The 16,992-nt window shown below is 43.6% G+C and overlaps 1 protein-coding gene across 1 annotated transcript in view; it reads right to left on the bottom strand.

Moving 5' to 3' along the window:
• Positions 1 to 11,578: 11,578 nt before the first annotated feature.
• AKAP10 (A-kinase anchoring protein 10) overlaps positions 11,579 to 16,992 on the bottom strand; it is a 384,577-nt gene continuing 379,163 nt past the window's right edge. The window contains exon 15 of the mRNA XM_069226353.1: positions 11,579 to 14,118. Coding sequence (XP_069082454.1) covers positions 14,113 to 14,118 — 6 coding nt within the window. The 3' untranslated portion in view covers positions 11,579 to 14,112. The remainder of the gene's footprint in view (positions 14,119 to 16,992) is intronic.

The following is a 16,992-nucleotide window of genomic DNA, read 5'->3' as shown; positions in this document are numbered from 1 at the left end:
GTAATGTCTAATGCCACGTTAAAGCCAATAGGCAGCTAACCTAAATACCAAATGTAATGTCTAATGCCACGTTAAAGCCAATAGGCAGCTAAACTGAATACAGAATGTAATGTGCTACTGATGAACATTGAACAACTAATATGCGCAGTGAAGAAACACAAAGTCATTGGTCAAACACAATTAATGGCATAACAGATGACGAGGTATCATTCCTTACGAAGCAGCAGGGTTGATGAATCCAGCAGATCAAGATGCAAGGTGTCGACTTTGCGGTGTCAGGATCACACCACTGGGCCAGAGGTGCTGTGGCGGAGTCGGATGTCACAGACATCGATGACAAGGCACTAGGGACTCACGCTGTGGTGGGACTTCGGGGGCACTGCAGCCGCATAAGGCCTTTGTTGCAGGTGGCGGTCATTGCCCTCAGCAGGTCCATGGATCCAGTGCAGGCAGTGGCACGGAGTCAGAGAGTGGCTCCGGTTCTGAATTCATTCTGGAGTCAATGTGCTTAGTTTCTTCTTGGTTAGACCAGAGTTCAAATCCAAGGGCCCAGGAAATGGATTTGGCACCACTTGGTAAGTCAGGACTCTCAGCCAGAGAACCCATGCACTGGCAGGTGAAATCTTTGATGTCCCTAAGACTTCTTAACAGGATGCAAGTTCAGTCCAAGCTCTTGGAAAAACTTCAAAGAGAAGTCTTTATGGTGCACAATACCCTGCCTTTCTCTGCCCTGGCCCCAGCCACACTCCAAGGGGTTGGAGACTGCTTTCTGTGAGGACAGACACAGCCCCATTCAGGTGCAGGTGTGAGCTCCTCCTACCACACTAGCTTAGGAAGACCCATCAAGAAATGCAGGGCACACCTCAGCTCCATTTGCGTGACTGTCTAGCGTGAAGTCACAAACAGTCCAACTGTCATCCTGATCCAGATGTGTATTTCACAGACAGAGAGAGGAACAGAATGGATAAGCAAGAAAATGCCCACTTTCTAAAAGTGGCATTTTCAAACTTACAAATCAAAATCCAACTTTACCAAAAGATGTGTTTTTAAATTGTGAGTTTAGAGAACCCAAACTTCAAATCTCTATCTGCTCCAATGGAAATTACACTTAAAAGATATTTCAAGGCAACCCCTGTGTTACTCTATGGGAGAGTTAGGCCTTGCAATAGTGAAAAACGAAATTGGCAGTATTTAACTATCACGACATGTAAAACACACCATTGTATGAACTACCTTTTAAAAACCAGGTACCCTGCCAATAGGGCTACCTTCGTCCTACCTTAGGGGTAACTTACAGGTAATAAAAGGGAAGGTTTGGGCCTGACAAGTGGGTGCACTTAAAAAACTTCACACACAGACACTGCAGTGGCAGGTCTGAGATATGTTTACAGGGCTACTCGTGGGTGGCACAATCAGTTCTGCAGGCCCACTAGTATAATTTGTTTCACAGGCCCTGGGCACACATGGTGCACTATACTAAGAATTTACTAGTAAATCAAATATGCCAATCATGGATAAACCAATCACCAATAAAATTACACAGAGAGCACTTGCACTTTAGCAGTGGTGAGCAGTGGTAAAGTGCCAGGAGTCCTAAAGCCAGCCAAAACGTAATTCAGCACAGGGTCAGAAACAGGACGTCAGAAGCAACAGCTGACAGGTCTAACACACATATATATATATATATATATATATATATATATATATACACACACACACACACAGGCAACTGCCAGTAGGTATAGTTAGAACAATGTTTCCATAGGAAAAGCATTTTTGACTTGCCTATACCTTTGGTGCCATTTGATGAGTCTTCAAGAAATTTTCCAAAAAAGAGTGTGCCGGTGATTCTTGTTGCGCATGGAAAGTTTTGGGGTGATCCGTCAAGCAAAACGAGAAAAAGGGGTGTGTGGTCCAAAAAAATTGGTGTTTTCCATGTTAATTCCTGTAAGAGTTTTGAACACAACTACAACCCAAACTGCTGGGCAGAATTGTACCAAATTAGGCAGAAAACTAGATTTTGTTCTGCAGATTATGCTTTTTTTTATTTGCTGTAAATCCCTTCAGTAGTTTAAAAGAAATGAAAGGAAATCCAAATGTGTATACATAGGGTCGCGACAACTTCGCGAATACTCCAGATCTTATGCAGAGATCTGGATGGCTGGCAACACTTCAACCAGGAAGTGATAGCAGCCATTTTGGGGCTCAACTTCAGCTGGGTCCCAAGAAAAAAAACAAGGACACAAAAAAAAGAGAAAGGGGTATAGGTTATAAATACCTGGATCCCCTAGCCTTGGTCCAAGCTTCACTTCAAAATTTGTGAATATTTACAAATGCTGCAATGAAATAATTTTTAAAAAAGCAAGCGCGGTCTCCTGCGCTTGGTTTTAATTTTGCCCCCGGGTGGGCTGGGTCCTGGGGGCATACTTATTTTCATAAGTATGGCAAGGGTGCATGGGGCCCCCATCCTAAGGCTTTCAAAAGCCCAGGGGACCACCACCACATCCCCTGGGCTACATGTAATAAAAATGTGAGGGAGCCATGTGAACCACCCAGGGACTGGCTCCTCCGCAGGGAAACAACACAGAAAGATGTGGGGGACAGCACGCAAAGCCTCTCGGACCCTGAAGACCGCCACCTCCCTGGGGCAACAACAACAAAAGATGAGGGGGCTCGCAGAACCCCAACGGGGACTGTCACCTCCACGGAGCTACAAAAATAAAATGAGCCCCAAAGGACACTACCTCCCAAAGGCTAAAAATAACAAGCATTGGTAAATACATTAGTTTTGCCTATATGATTAATAATTCGTTTTTTTGTTGTATTTTTAGACTGTGAGTAGCTGCGCAATATAAATTAATGAACCTCTGATAAGGTGTTATTTGTTGTTTATTTAGAAAGGCAATATATTATGCTGTTACTGGCGGTATAATAAAGCAGGGTTTTTAGGTAAAGGGGGGGAGGTTGAAGTGGAAGAAAATTTTCATGGTAAGTAGGGCTGAAATGGGTGCAGCAATGGGAGATTAGGTAAAGGGCAGATGAAAAACAAATCAAGCACAATGTAAGCGATGTGCAGGCAATATCCTTAAAAAATAGTTTAACAAAAGTGGTTGAAAAGGTATTCTTAGCTAGTGATAATATAAACAAATGAAGAATAACTTATTTTTTGTAATGAGCATCTGACCAGTTGTGCAATATAAGTGAAAAAAACACACAAAGTGTTTTAATTATTTTATTGAGAACAATATGCATATGATTTTTTGCAATCATGCGGAGTATGTTTTTTGCTTTTGAGAAATCGGGCTAGATTTGATTTAAACCACAGGGATTCTCATGCCATATGTGAAATCTCAAATCACTCTTGGACTGTATTTCTGTAACTTCGCCCTTATGGCGGATTACAAATATTGGTACAACTGAAAGCACATCAAGAATTGCTATTTATAGTGCATTATCTGGGAGGCATACTGACCCAGTCACAGAAGTGCCTATGAAATGTGTTTTCCAGTCTCTGCCTACCACAGCGTATACAATTCAGTTGTTGGCCAACTAAAACGAATTACCAATAGTCTTAAAAAAATAAAAAAAAACTTGTCTTGTGTTTAAACATGCCATGGACACTCCAGTGTAAATTGAGCTGCAGAAAAGGAGCTAGTGAGATGGTTGATTGCGTGGATATCTATCCTTTCTGACAGACCGCTGAGGAGGACATGTTCCAGTAGGTGGCAGTGTTGCACCAGCTTGCCTCTGCAGTATGACAAAATGAAAACGCGACTTTCTGCAGGCCTTACATTGTGTCACAGGTTATTAAGAACATGATTTTGATTGTTTTTGTTTGAAACTAAGTACACTGTAACTTTCTGAGTAAACATACTGATGTACAAAGAACGTGCTGTTTGTTTATTATGTGTAAAAAAGCAATTCGGCTGTCCTTTCACTTTGCTAGAACATATGGATAATATGTTTCCTTTCATGTTTATCATTGTAATATGCGCACTTTTCAGTATATGTTGGATTAACCCCAAAATGTTGCTGACAATAAACCTATTTTCCTACAGAATGTGTGAGGGCGACGAGGAAGGACTTGCATTTCAAATAAACATGTTTACAGATGCCGAATGAATTACGTTGCTTGACTGGGCTTTGTTAAAAAGACTTCTCAGTGTAAACACATGTTGGCGCCCAGAGCTTCAAACCTCCAAATCAGATTACTGGACTAAAGGCTTGTTTTCCAGTTGGGTGACCTGTGTCAGTACTAAGGGAAATTGAAGTGCATGCGCTATATGGAAGTCTGTCAGTGTCTAACATCCCCTTTGTGTAACACACGCAGATCTCTTACCAGAGCCTAACACTGGAAACCAGTGTTGGCAACAAAAAGCACTCGTTGTACAAAAAGGATTAATCCCAGCTCATCACAAATCCTGCATGAGTGGGCAGATTTATAGGATCTGTTTAAGAGTATACGACTCTAGGTAACAAACGGAGAAGCAGAAAACACCTCAAAAGTGTAAACCTTTTAATAATTTCTAAGGAAAGTTTGAAACTAAACAAAATACACAAGAGCTGACAAAAACGAAACCAAAAGGGATGAACACTATAGTTGGGCCTCGGAATACTGATAACAGCAAACACCCGAGGAACAAGCATTGGTAAATGGAAGAAAATAGTGTGAAAGCCAATAGAAACGGAGGAAACGTAAGCGGCAAGACCCTTTTAAGATTTATATTAAATACAATAGATTGGACAAGCAAAGCGCAATTGCTGTGCAGGTGAAACCTAAATAATGATGCAGTCCCCTCAGGGATCACCATCTTCCCAGGGCCAATTCATTTGTAAAACGGAAGGAGGGGGCATGCGACCCCCCCCCCCCCCAGGCCACATACGGCCCCAGTGTCCACTACCTCCTTGGGGCCAGCCCTGTGCAGAAGAAAGGAGAAGGCTGTGCGCCCCCTGCCTGGAACCTTACATGGACCTGGGGTCTGCCACCCCCCAGGGCCAGCTCATGCCACATCCCGAGATGCCCACCCTTGGGAGGTAGCTGTTTGCTTTTGCTTGGCGGGAGGTGTGATAACTCCTGCCAAGCAAAGGCAAACATAACTCTGCTCCCAGCAAGCGGGAGCGTTAAAACTGCTCCGCTTGCTGGGAGCAGATTTCATCTCTTTCCCTGGGCAGGGAAAGAGATCTAAGTGTACTGCTCCTGCACGTAGGGAGCTGCATTTACAGCAGCTACCCGTGTGTGGGAGAAATGCCGGATCCCACAGGAGGTGGGGAGCCGGCTGGGACCACGGGGGCCTTCAGGCTCCCCCCACAGACTCCTAATGATCTTAAATTCGTGGGCATGGCTAAGGCAAAGCAAGTGTGTTTTCTCTGCATTTCCACCATGAACAGTTATCTGTAAACCTCAATGGAGGTGTTTGCATCCTTGTTTTTTTTTTTTTAGCACAATATCTCATATAGTGTCTGTGATGAGTGGATTCTTTCTTATCTGCTGCTGAGACCAGACATCATGTTCTAAACTTTTAAAAACTACAAGTATCTAAACTGGCCTAGAAGGTCCATCCTTTTGGCCCCACTTCATATGCATTAGTAATATGGAAAGACTTCACCCCCATTTTTCCTGAAAGAAGGAGAGTTCACTTCCGAGCGCATTTCCCACCGGTTTTGATGCATAGGAATATGATTATATCTCCACCAAATAAAGAAGCATTTCATGAGTGCTGTGGGATAGGCTGCAGGCTAGGCCCTGTGGCCAACCCCTGCAGAGCAAGGCCGTGTTTGGCAGTGGTTGGATTAACGTAAATTAAAATTCTTTATTTTAATAGAAATATAGAAATTCTCTGAAAAAAACAAAGGTTACAGGGATGTTATAGTTAGGAAATAGAATTTAAAAAACGATAGAAATTCACATAAAAAAAACCAAAGGTAACAGGGATGTTATAGTTAGGCTCACATTTCAAACATACAAAACCATGGAAATTCAGCTGTTATAGTTATTCTAAGAAACTGTAACTCGCGCCCTCGCTATGCACTGCTAATCACCCCAGATATTACATCATTCATGACATTTTCTATGACGTCACATTGCTAATATCACTAACATTTGCAATACAATTATTGATGAGAAAACTGTGCATGGGGAGGACACGAGTTATAGTTACCTTAGTGTACAAGTTATGGCTACTTGAAATAACTCGAACAGCTGAATTTCCATGTTTTTGTAGGCTTGAAATGAGAGCCTAAATATAACGTCCCTGTAACCTTTGTTTTTTTTAAAGTGAATTGCTATTTTTTTTAAATTCTACTTCTTAACTATAACGTCCCTATAACCTTTGTTTTTTTTAGATGAAGAAAAAAAAAATATATAAATATATATGTATATACACCCACATTTCACTTTCCAAAGGTGTAGTCGATCAGTGGTTCCCTCCACCAGGCATGTGGTTGCGCCGTCAAGGGCACTACACCCCGCTCCTCATATGTAGAAAGTCTTTGGAAACATGCAGAACAAAGAAGATGGGCACTCCAGGGTAGCAAAATGTTACAATTCTTTTTTTACAGAAGGAGAATGCCAAACTAATGTGTTTTGGCTCTAAGCAAGCCTTTGTCAAGGTGACAAGCCCCACCACCATTAGAAATAAATACAAAAGCCTGTGTAAAAACTAAAGAAATGCTAAACAAAGCCTTCGTAACTTTTCCAGCTAATCCATTATCGATCCGCAGAAGTTTTTATATCTAGCATAGAAATGCTATATTACAAATTCATTATCGAACAACCCACTATTCTCTACAGTACTAAGAATATATAAAAAAGATAAACCATTTTTCTAACTGTAAAAAAAAAAAATAGAAAAATAGAAAAAGAAAAAAATACTCATACTTCAATATAAACCCCACAATGGATTCTAAATTAGGACTCATAATTTTTTTACAGACTTTGTGCCCTGTATCGTGCACCTATCCACATTCCCAAATCTTTGCACCTGCCTATCTGCGTTGGGATAATGTACATAAGTATTGCCAATTTGGGCATTATGAGGATTTTATATGAGCAAAATGTGTACAGGAGTTGCACTCTGTCATTCGTATAATCCTGGGGGAATATGGTGGGTGGGGTCATGCTGAGTGATGATACATTTCCCCATTTGGGCTTTATACATGACATGGTAGAGGGACCATATCAATGTGGGAATTAGTAGCTCTATAAAGTCCTTGTTCCTCAAAGCAAGTAATTTAGAACCCATTATGGGGTTTATATAGAAATATGAGTATTTTTTTATTTTTCTACTTCTACATTTTTTTTGACGTTTAGAAAAATGGTTTATTTTTTATATATTCTCCGTCCTGTACAGAATAGTGGGCTGTAAAATAATGAACTTGTAATGTGACATTTCTATACTAAATATAAAATAATCTGCAGATCGATCATGGATTAGCTGGAAAAGTTACAAAGGATGTGTTTAGTATTTCTTTAATGTTTACACAGGCTTTTCCATTTATTTCTATAGCTGGTGGGGTTTGTCACCTTGACAAATACTCTCTTAGAGCTGAAACGCGTTGGTTTGGAATTCTCCTGCTGCAACTAAAGGATTTTAACATTTCGCTAACCCGGGAGTGCCTATTTTCTTTGGTCCGCGTGTTTCCAAAGACATGCACAAACATATATATATATATTAATTATGGAAGGGCGTGGTGAAGGAGAACAATTTCCTGTAATAGTGCAATCTGTAACTATGGCTCATTTGGGAAGGACGAGTAGCATTTCCGAAGATTGTACGTAAGTCTGAAATATAAAATTATATCTAGCAGAGGGGCATTTCCCAACTTCTTAAATTTAGACATTGAAAGAAAGGTACCTCCTAGAAATAAATCCTCCATCTTGAGCAAACCAAGCCATGTACGCTGTGTCTTTACACTCCATCATGGCCAGTAATCGCCAGGCTGCTCCAGCGAGTACAATACCACAGAGACGCGCTCACAGCCAGCCAGCGTTAGTCCCATACTGAGTTTACCACTGCATTTACTTCAGTCGAAGGTGTAGTTAGAGGATCTGACTAGCATTGATTTGAGGGAATGAAGGGATGCTGTGTCTGCTTCCACGAAGTACGGGTCAATGGGGGCTCCGAGCAGGACCAGCAAAAGAGAAATGTGTTTCCTGCCTTTCAGAAATAATGTTCCATATCTGTGATCAACATCTCATCCGTTTCGTAAGGCAGATTCATTATGTCCTAAGTCAGCCTGGGCTCTTTGTCTGCAGAAATGGAATATCGACTAACAAGTGCAGTAATCTATGGAAGATCCTGTCTGCAGTTAATAATGGTAGATTAATCCACCTTGCAATAGTTTAGGACAATCTGGAGATCATTGGACCGTTACTGTTCCTAAGTATTGCCATGTCATGATATATCTTCATCCCAAGTAGTGCACTTACTGTTTCCTCCAAAGTGTCTGATGGTGGAGTGTACGTGGAGGGGCAGCTTCGAATCAGTTCTGTCAAGGCAGGAGTCGGGGGAGCCCTAACCCAGTTAATCTGCAGACCAGATCTAACCATTTCCCAAAAAAACAGGCGATATATTTCGATTAGCCTCCCTGATATATAGCAAATTGTCTGCATTTGTGGGAAATGCTTCCTAATTGCAATGACATCTGCAGGAGTGATACTCCAGAAAAATTCCAGGGAGGGATTCAGTGCGAGTCAAATAACAGGTGGAGCACAGGCACAAAGGCCTAGTGCCCCCAGTGCACTGATAGCCAGTAATGTGTTGTGGAGCAGCTTGCCATGAATACAAAGTGTTCCGGCTGTACCAAGCCCTTCTTATAATGGAAGAGTCTCGTAACTATACTTTTCACCATTACCTTTGTGCTAGATTAATGAGAGTAGCCTATAAAATGCAAATAGAGAGGGGTATTTGCCAGGTTTATGAATCATTATTATCGTTGTCTCCAGTAATGTTGGTAGGAGAACTCCACTCTGTTGGGGAGAGGATAGTGGAGTGGGTGAGAGTGGGGAAAACACAGAGTTAAAGTCGGGGGAGTGGATAGAAGGGGGAAAAACAGGGGGTGGGGGGACAATGGAGTGGGTGGGAAGGGGGAATAACGAGGGATTGGACGGGGGAAAATGGGGTAGTGGGAGGGGATAACGGGAGAGAGAGCAGAGATAACGGGGAGTGGGTGGGAGTGGGAAAGACGCAGGACTTGTGGGAGGGGAAAAAGATGGGGGAGTGGGCGGGGAAAAAAAATCAGTGGAGTGGGCGGCGGAAAATAAAGTAGGCAGGAATAACAGGGAGAGGGCAGAAGGGTGAATAACGGGTGGGTGAATAACGGGAAGGGGAATAGCAGGGAGCAGGCAGGAGAGGGACATGGGAGTGGGAGGGTAGCAGACAGGGGAGTGGATGGGATGGGATGGGGAGAAAACTAGGGTGTAGGGGAAACAGGGGAGTGGGTATGATTGGAAACGGAGTTGGGGGAGTGGGTGGGAAGGGGAAACCGGGGGAGAGGGGAAAATGGGGGAGTGAGTGGGAGGGAAATAAAGGGGGGAGTAGGTGGGGGAACAGGTGTGTGGGTGGGGGGGTACGGGGGAGTGGTCGGGAGAGGGGACGGGAGTGGGTGGGAGGGGGCAAATGGGTGGGAGGGGAAATTGGGGAGTGGATGGGGAGCGGAAATTGGGGAGTGGATGGGAGGGGGAAACAAGGAAGAGGGTGAAGCAAGGAAGTGGGTGAAAACGGGGGAGTGGGTGGGAAGGGGAAAATGGGAGAGTGAGTGGGAGTGAGTTAATTGGGGGAGTGGTCGGGAGGAGTTAACAGGAGAGTGGGTAACGGGGGAATGGGTGGGAGGGGAGAACAGGGGAGTAGGTGGGAAGGGAAAACGTGGTGAGTCATCAGGTGGGAGAAATTGGGGAGTGTCTGGAAGAGGGAAACGAGGGAGGCAGCGGGAAGGGGAAACCAGGGAGGGGGGAAATGGAGGAGTGGGTGGGGGAAATGGAGGAGTGCGCGGGAGGGGGAAGGAGGAGTGGGCGGGATGGGGAAACAGGGGAGTGGGTGGGGGGCATGCAATGCAGGACCGGGTGTGAGGGGAAGCAACGGGGAATGGATGAAAGGAGGAAGCAAAGTTGGAATGGATGTGAAACTGGAGCAACACGGCAGCAGGAGTGGGAAAGCAACAGGGCAGTGGGTGGTAAGAGGAGCCACACAAGGGAGAGAGTTGGAAACATATGCATTTTCATGGAATACTTAACCAGAAAGAGAAATGTAGTTCACTAAAAGTGAGCATTAGAAGGATTCAAATCTGCCAGTCAAAAGGATGGTAAAAAAAGCCATACTCTAGGGAAGTGACAAACACAAGAAAAATCAAGCAAATGAGAGTCAACAATGATGGGAGCTAAGCCCATTAGAATTTATTTGTAAGCAGACCCCCCCCCCCAATCCCCGATTTACCGATGACTGGAGGCCAGAAAAAGCGGGCTTCCCTCAGCCAGTCGCATACCACCTACTGATGGCTGTGTCTTTAAAGTCCACCTTAGGGTTCTTCATCAACAAGCTAAAATCAAATCTTCAGAAAATCTAGAGAATTACCTTTATTGGAGACATCCTGGACAACAGCAGCTTGAAGCCCTTTCATTCCCTACAACAAGTCCGGGACATTCAGGCTAAGATCTTGAAGTTTCAGGATTGTGCCTTGGTTACAGTCCGTGGGTTCTGAGTTTGGTCTCCTGACATTGTGCATCCTTCTGGTGCCATATCCCCGGTGGAACAAGCAGGAGCTGCAGTCAGGGGGTAACCTTTGGACAACATCAACATCTCAGATGAGGCAGCCTTGGGCCTTTAGTGGTGAATTACGGATTCCAACCTGACTGGTTGCAGATCATTCTCCTTAACACATCCAGAGTTACAGTGGTAACGTAAGTATCGTCTCCGGGCTATTTGCACAAGAAGGAGAGCAGGGACCTCTGGTCTCAAGTGGAGCAGAAAGATCACCTCAACATCTATGCCTGCATGCCATCCAGGTTACCCTCAATGCATTTCGGCCTTCGATTATGATCAGGCATGGGGGCTAGCATGAACGCCATGTGGTGCGGCAACAGGCAGGGCAGCAGTAGGTCTTGTGCTCTGTGCATGGAGGCGCTGAGGCCCTGGCTGTAAGCAGACAGCTTGCACTGTTTGGTAGGTGAGATGTAAAAAGTAACTGATGGTCTACTTTTAGAAACAGAAAACTACCATAAGGGCTCGAGTGGGGAAGGAGATTCATTTCACACTGAGTTTAGGCAAACTCTTAACCCAAATAAAATATTTAATAATAAAATGTAGTACAATGGAACATTGCCAGTATACTAAGAAAGAATACTGGATTCAAGAAATTAGTCTTATGGGAAAATAAAGCATTTAAACGATTCTTTCTTCCACAGTAGTGGTCCGCATAGATTTGTTAACTGCAGTTTTGAAGACTGATCAGTTAAGTATTTTACTAGCACACTGAGGAGTTGATTCAATTAAACTCAACATATGCAACAGAAAATTCAGCCTTGCAGTAAGAAAGCCGACACAAATCAGCCACCCAATGAAAAGAAATAAGACTGAACGCAAACTGAAAATTTTCCATAGTTTATCTATTTTAATCAAACACAATTAAATATATTCTGATTTAGTTACATGAATACTTGGGTATGAGAAACAAAAAAAAAACAAAAAAACAGATGTGGTACATAGTACCAAAATCCTGTACACGGCCTGCTTTGCTTCTCTAATTGAACAATACACAAAGACTTATATACAATCAAATATTGCAACAGAATAACGTCATCTATGAAGTGAAAACATGTTTGAATGCTGGAGATGTTTCACGCTATCATATGAAATGGATTTTTTTCTTGTTAACAACGCTCTATAAAAAATAATCTGGAGCAATCAGGAATAAAAAAGAAAAAAAACAACAGTGTATCCTCCACGGTATTTCCGAAGAGTCTCTTATTACTACCTGTTAAAACTACAACCATGTTAACGGAGTGATGCCACAAGTCTTACACGACTCTTGGATTGGTCATGGTATTGTGCTCTGCAAACCAGATGGTAGAAGTGCTGCAGCACTGAGTCTTTAAAAAGAAATATTCGGCCAACTCTGTTGGATCGGGCACTGAGAATGATGGGTGGGCGTCATCACGCATCCCAGAACTCCCTAAAATAAGCAATGGTTATAATAAAGAAAATAATTGTATGTAACATCTGGTGGAATCGTAGGTGATGAGTAGGTCAGTCTGTAGGAACAGGGGGAGGTTCAGACAGAGAAGAGGTAGATAAAGCAAAAAAAAAAAAAAACTATAGTCATTGTGCTCAGACCTCTAAATGAGACGTGGACTTCCCCAATAAAGTCTTTTTTAGCAGTAAGCTAGTAAATAACTTGCCAAAGGAAGATTAGTCAAAAACTGAGATGACACTTAAGCACGGAAAATTAGGTATGGGTGATTGGAGTGTCTGGTTTTACTGAATGTGAAAACACATGCTCTCATGCATTTGCAAAATTATTTAGTTTTATAAGAGACTGACCATCTGTCTTGAGCAAGACATATTTTACAGAATAGCCTGTGTCGACGTTGTGTGCTTCACTTGTAAGTCGACATCGTCTGGAATGCTTTCCAGTGCTTTCTAACTCTGCCTGTCCAATTAAAACTTATCTCTGTTATATACGGGATAACTAAACCCACCTTTTTGGTCGTAAGTTGAAAAATGTGGACTTTTGTACTGCAGCTGGTTAAAAGAGTAGAGGAGCAAGTGCTACGTGAAGAATTCCCCTGACCTTCCTTCAAAAGGATTCAGAGATTGACAGCTAATGTCCACTCTGGATGAGCAAACCTATTTTCTTCATGAATAGCTGAAACTTTACCTGGGGCTTAGCTAAAAATAAGAAACTATTTCCTTTAGCTTGTCTAAACATTAGGCTTCAAAAAGCATGTGGAAGTTACCTCAAAGTCCTTCCTGTCACTGCAAGTTATTGGTCATCAATGCTTGAAAGAATATTTAGGCATTCTGCCAGTGGTGCGCCTTCGTCTTAAAGCTTCAAAGCTATGTTTCATAGGAGAATACGTACCTGATTTACACAGCGTTGTATTCTTACCTACTGCCCCAGATGTACTCCGATCTTCAACATGTGACTCAACATGGCTGACCTTTAGTTGCACATTAAATATATATATACATATATATATATACATATGTATGTATATATATTTAATCATGTAAGCCTTGCTCAGTTCATGAAGCCCTCGCATGACCTATTCATTTTTATGCATGCTTTTGTACTATAAATCCTCATGGGGTATTCACTAGATTTCGACAACACAATATTTTATCAAGGAAATGTTCTATCCCCCAGCTTGTAGCAGATTGCATTTTTCATTTCTAAAACATTGCGAAGATTCCAGAAATGTGTAATATACTAAACATTTTGTGTTATTCAAGTAGTCTCCCCAGAAAACACGAAAAACAAGAGAACCTGGTACATAGGTGCAATGAGACAACTGAGGCAGCACTTCCCTATGGAGGCACGCCTCCACCAGGCACGTTTAAAACGTCCGTTTCGTAATGTAGGTGACACTCGCCTCCTTCAAGTATGGGAGAAGTGGTTCCAGCTGGACTATTCCATGGGCTGCCAGGTGTGCCCCTTCCCCTTGCAGATCCAGCCATCTCAGAGGAAAGGCTGCCGAGGGTTGCCCCCAGTCCCCACCTGCACCCCTTAGAACGTTAACAATGCCATTAAATTAAGAGAAATACCCAGGCCTTGCATATAAAAGCAGATATTACGTTACCCGGTGCCCTCCCCGCCCAGCTCCACATTTTGTGTTTCTCTTTCCTGCGACGGAAATTTACTGAGCTACTGAAAATTTTCGAAGGCCCCGGGCGATGTCTCTATCAGCTGCCTCCTTGTGGGCTGGACCTCGTTCATTTTCCTAACATGGCTCCCCTTCTCTTGAAGCTTCCTTCCTTACACGCGAAGGGGGTCGACCACGAGCAGCCAGAATACAGTGCTTTGTTTCCTTCGGCTGTAGGAGAGGGGGAATCCACCAGCAGTGGAAATGTTCACTTTAAAACTTGAAAAAGCAGACATACTTTCTCTGCAGTTGTAAAGTCATAGCTGTGGAGAAACAACAAAAACACTTTCATTATTCGTTTATTGCAAATGACCACTGCAGCCATTTAACCGTATGATTGTACAGTTCAAAAACAGTTGATGTAATTCTAAAACTAAGAATATCAAGGCAGGTGCTAATAAACACTAATGCCAAGTCCACACACGTGCTAAACAACATAACCATACTCAACTGAAAGCAGTGCCTTAAATATATTAAAATAACTTTGACAGTGCAGCTGTCTCGGTTTCCCAGCCAATCCATTTTCGATTAAAGAAGGGTAATGTGGATTAAAAACGTTGCTCGACAGTTCACACTCCTCTTCAGAAAGGTGGAACCTGCAGAGCGCAATGGTGATGGACCCGGGAGAAGCACCCAGCTTAGGTACTGGAGGTGGTCTGCCCCGGTTTGGACAGGCGCAACCACGCTTCAGTCCACCTATGAAGGACTGGCTGTCCAGATTCAATAAGAGGTGTTTAGCTGAGGCTGCGGAGCTAGACCTACTGGCTGTGCTGCATTCATCTTGTGGTATCAGAGCCACAAACACGATATTTCTGCAGGTTCTGGAGGTGCTATCACACCCTCGTGCACTCTCAGGACATGGTCGCTCTATTTCCTCGGAGAGGAGGACTCCTGTGCATGACCAAGAAGCCTCGTCCTTGCTGCAGAGTTGACAAAGAGGTCCAAATAGAAAATGGAATGATAAAATTCACGAAAGGAGAACCATTTTGTTCCGAAGAATATGATGAGGGTAACAATCAGACTGGGTGAAATAATTGTACGAGCCCACAGTATATACATAGGGTTTCAAATCTTTTCAATTATAAACATCAAACAAAAATGCTTCAGAAGATCAAGCAGTCTTTCAAAAGTTTTTAAATTAAGACCCGATTACAGCTGGGGGCACATAACTTCGTGTTTTACATATCGGCAAACCAAAAAAAGAGGCTTTAATTTGGTTGATTTCTCTTCACTCATTTTTTTTTACTTACAAAAACTCAAAATTAACAAAACAATTCTGTACATAAATAGTTTTCTGCATGCAAACAAACTGACGGCTGAAGCAGAACCTTGCAACAGCACAACCCAAAGAATGCAATTGCGTAAAATAAAGAATGTCATCTGAGCAAGAGAACCCACAATATACATTACAGAATCTGCCGCAGGGAAACACACTAAAGTGGACTTCTCGTAAAGAACTAGATATTCATCTCCTCTGAGATAGGAGGAAGGTCTTGATGAACTTAAAGGGCTACCACAAATATCTACTTCCCTGACACTACTCATCATCACAATGTAACAACTGGGACCAGGAAGATAAGTGGTAATGAGCTTTTTATGGTGAATTTAGTTTATTTGTTCACCAGAAATGGTCAAGTGGTAAAGGTCGATATTCTGAAGGCTTGGCATCACCTTGGCATGCTTAAGGCGAGACAAAGAGTTTGTCCTCTTGAGGCACTGTGTCAGGTGGATGTTTGTGTAACAGTCTCAGAAATCCTGTCTTAAAATGGTTTCTGTTCCTATCTGTGTAAAGCGGCAACGGTGTTGCCCTAGAGGGTGTCGATCAAATCCTCACATCCCTCACACTCTCCATCATAAAGATATATGTGTCTGTGAGAGGAGGAGTATAAAGCTGCTGGGGAGCAGTAGGCCAATAAGGACAGTGGGTTGTGTTTTCGAGCACCATAAACTGATGTGTATATCCAATTTCCCATACCTGCCTCCTCCTCATATCCTAAATTCACTGTATTCCCTGTTTTTTTTACCTTAGGTGGGAGCATCACATATTTCTTTTGTTCAGCTAGGCATATTGTCTAAGTGCCACTGATGAAAAAAATCACTCTGCCCAGCGAGTCAATCAAGTCTAGTCCACATCTGATGGGGAATTCTGCTGCATCTCACCCGTAACCAATGGCTTGGCAGAGTATGGCTCGTGCCTCCTTTGAGGCAATAGGCAGCACTTGCACAACTGAAACCCACAAAGTATGGGTGTATCGGGCCAAAAGGCACGTGGTGTTCACTGGCTATAGGGCTAGGCTGGCGGAAGAGAACATTCTCTTACCAAAGGTATCCAGCTTTTTGGATTCCGTGCCAGGGAACATGCCGGGCTTGATCCTGGAAGTGGAGGCTCAGACCAGGGGTTCGGAGGAGTAGGGGTTGCAAAGGGGGCGACTCCCAGGTGAAGCATCTCTGTCAAGACGTTTGTTTTGATTACCACTGGGGGCACCTGAAGGTCCAAGACCTCAGCTGCCCTCCGCACCACCAATGTAAACGAGGCACCCTCCTTGGTAGGGGGAAAGACAAGGCTAGTGTTTGGTGAGGTGTCCAAACCATTGGCATCAGTCGCTTCCTTGTACCAGTTGTTTTCTTTTTCATCAAGGGAATGGTGGTAACCATAACGGTCCTTAGACCCTTCCCAATCATCACCCTCTTCAGGCCTGCCAAAGAAAAAAAGCACTGGCTCCAGGTCGGAGCGCATGGTATCGCTGGGAGTCAGACGACATCCATCTGGCTCCGTGTCGGAGTCAGGAATGACGACAGGGCCTGCACAGTGGTGGGGAATTGGCGATGCCAGGAGCGACGGCATTGAAGTGGGTGTTGAGAAAGGCAGTGGTGTTCTATTGCCAGCACCAGATCCAAGTGGTCCGACTGGTGCCGAGGGCGGACCTGTTGGTGAAGTTCCAGTAGATGCCTCTTACAAACCCATGGGGCCCCGAAGGGGCTCCAGAGGGGCTGGGCTGCCCAAATATGAGGTACATGACCTCACAATGCTCAATAAGTTGGGCAGAGTTTGCTCTGGATCAGGAAAGCTCTCGGAGGCACAGAGCAGTCCCTGGAATGCTCCACAGAGGCATGAGGCCTGGAGGGCAGACGTTCCT

The sequence above is a fragment of the Pleurodeles waltl genome, chromosome 3_1 (genome assembly GCF_031143425.1).
Source record: "Pleurodeles waltl isolate 20211129_DDA chromosome 3_1, aPleWal1.hap1.20221129, whole genome shotgun sequence".
Lineage (NCBI taxonomy): Eukaryota > Metazoa > Chordata > Amphibia > Caudata > Salamandridae > Pleurodeles > Pleurodeles waltl.
The sequence above is the reverse complement of the archived record's forward strand: the minus strand, read 5'-3'. Positions and strand labels throughout refer to the sequence as shown.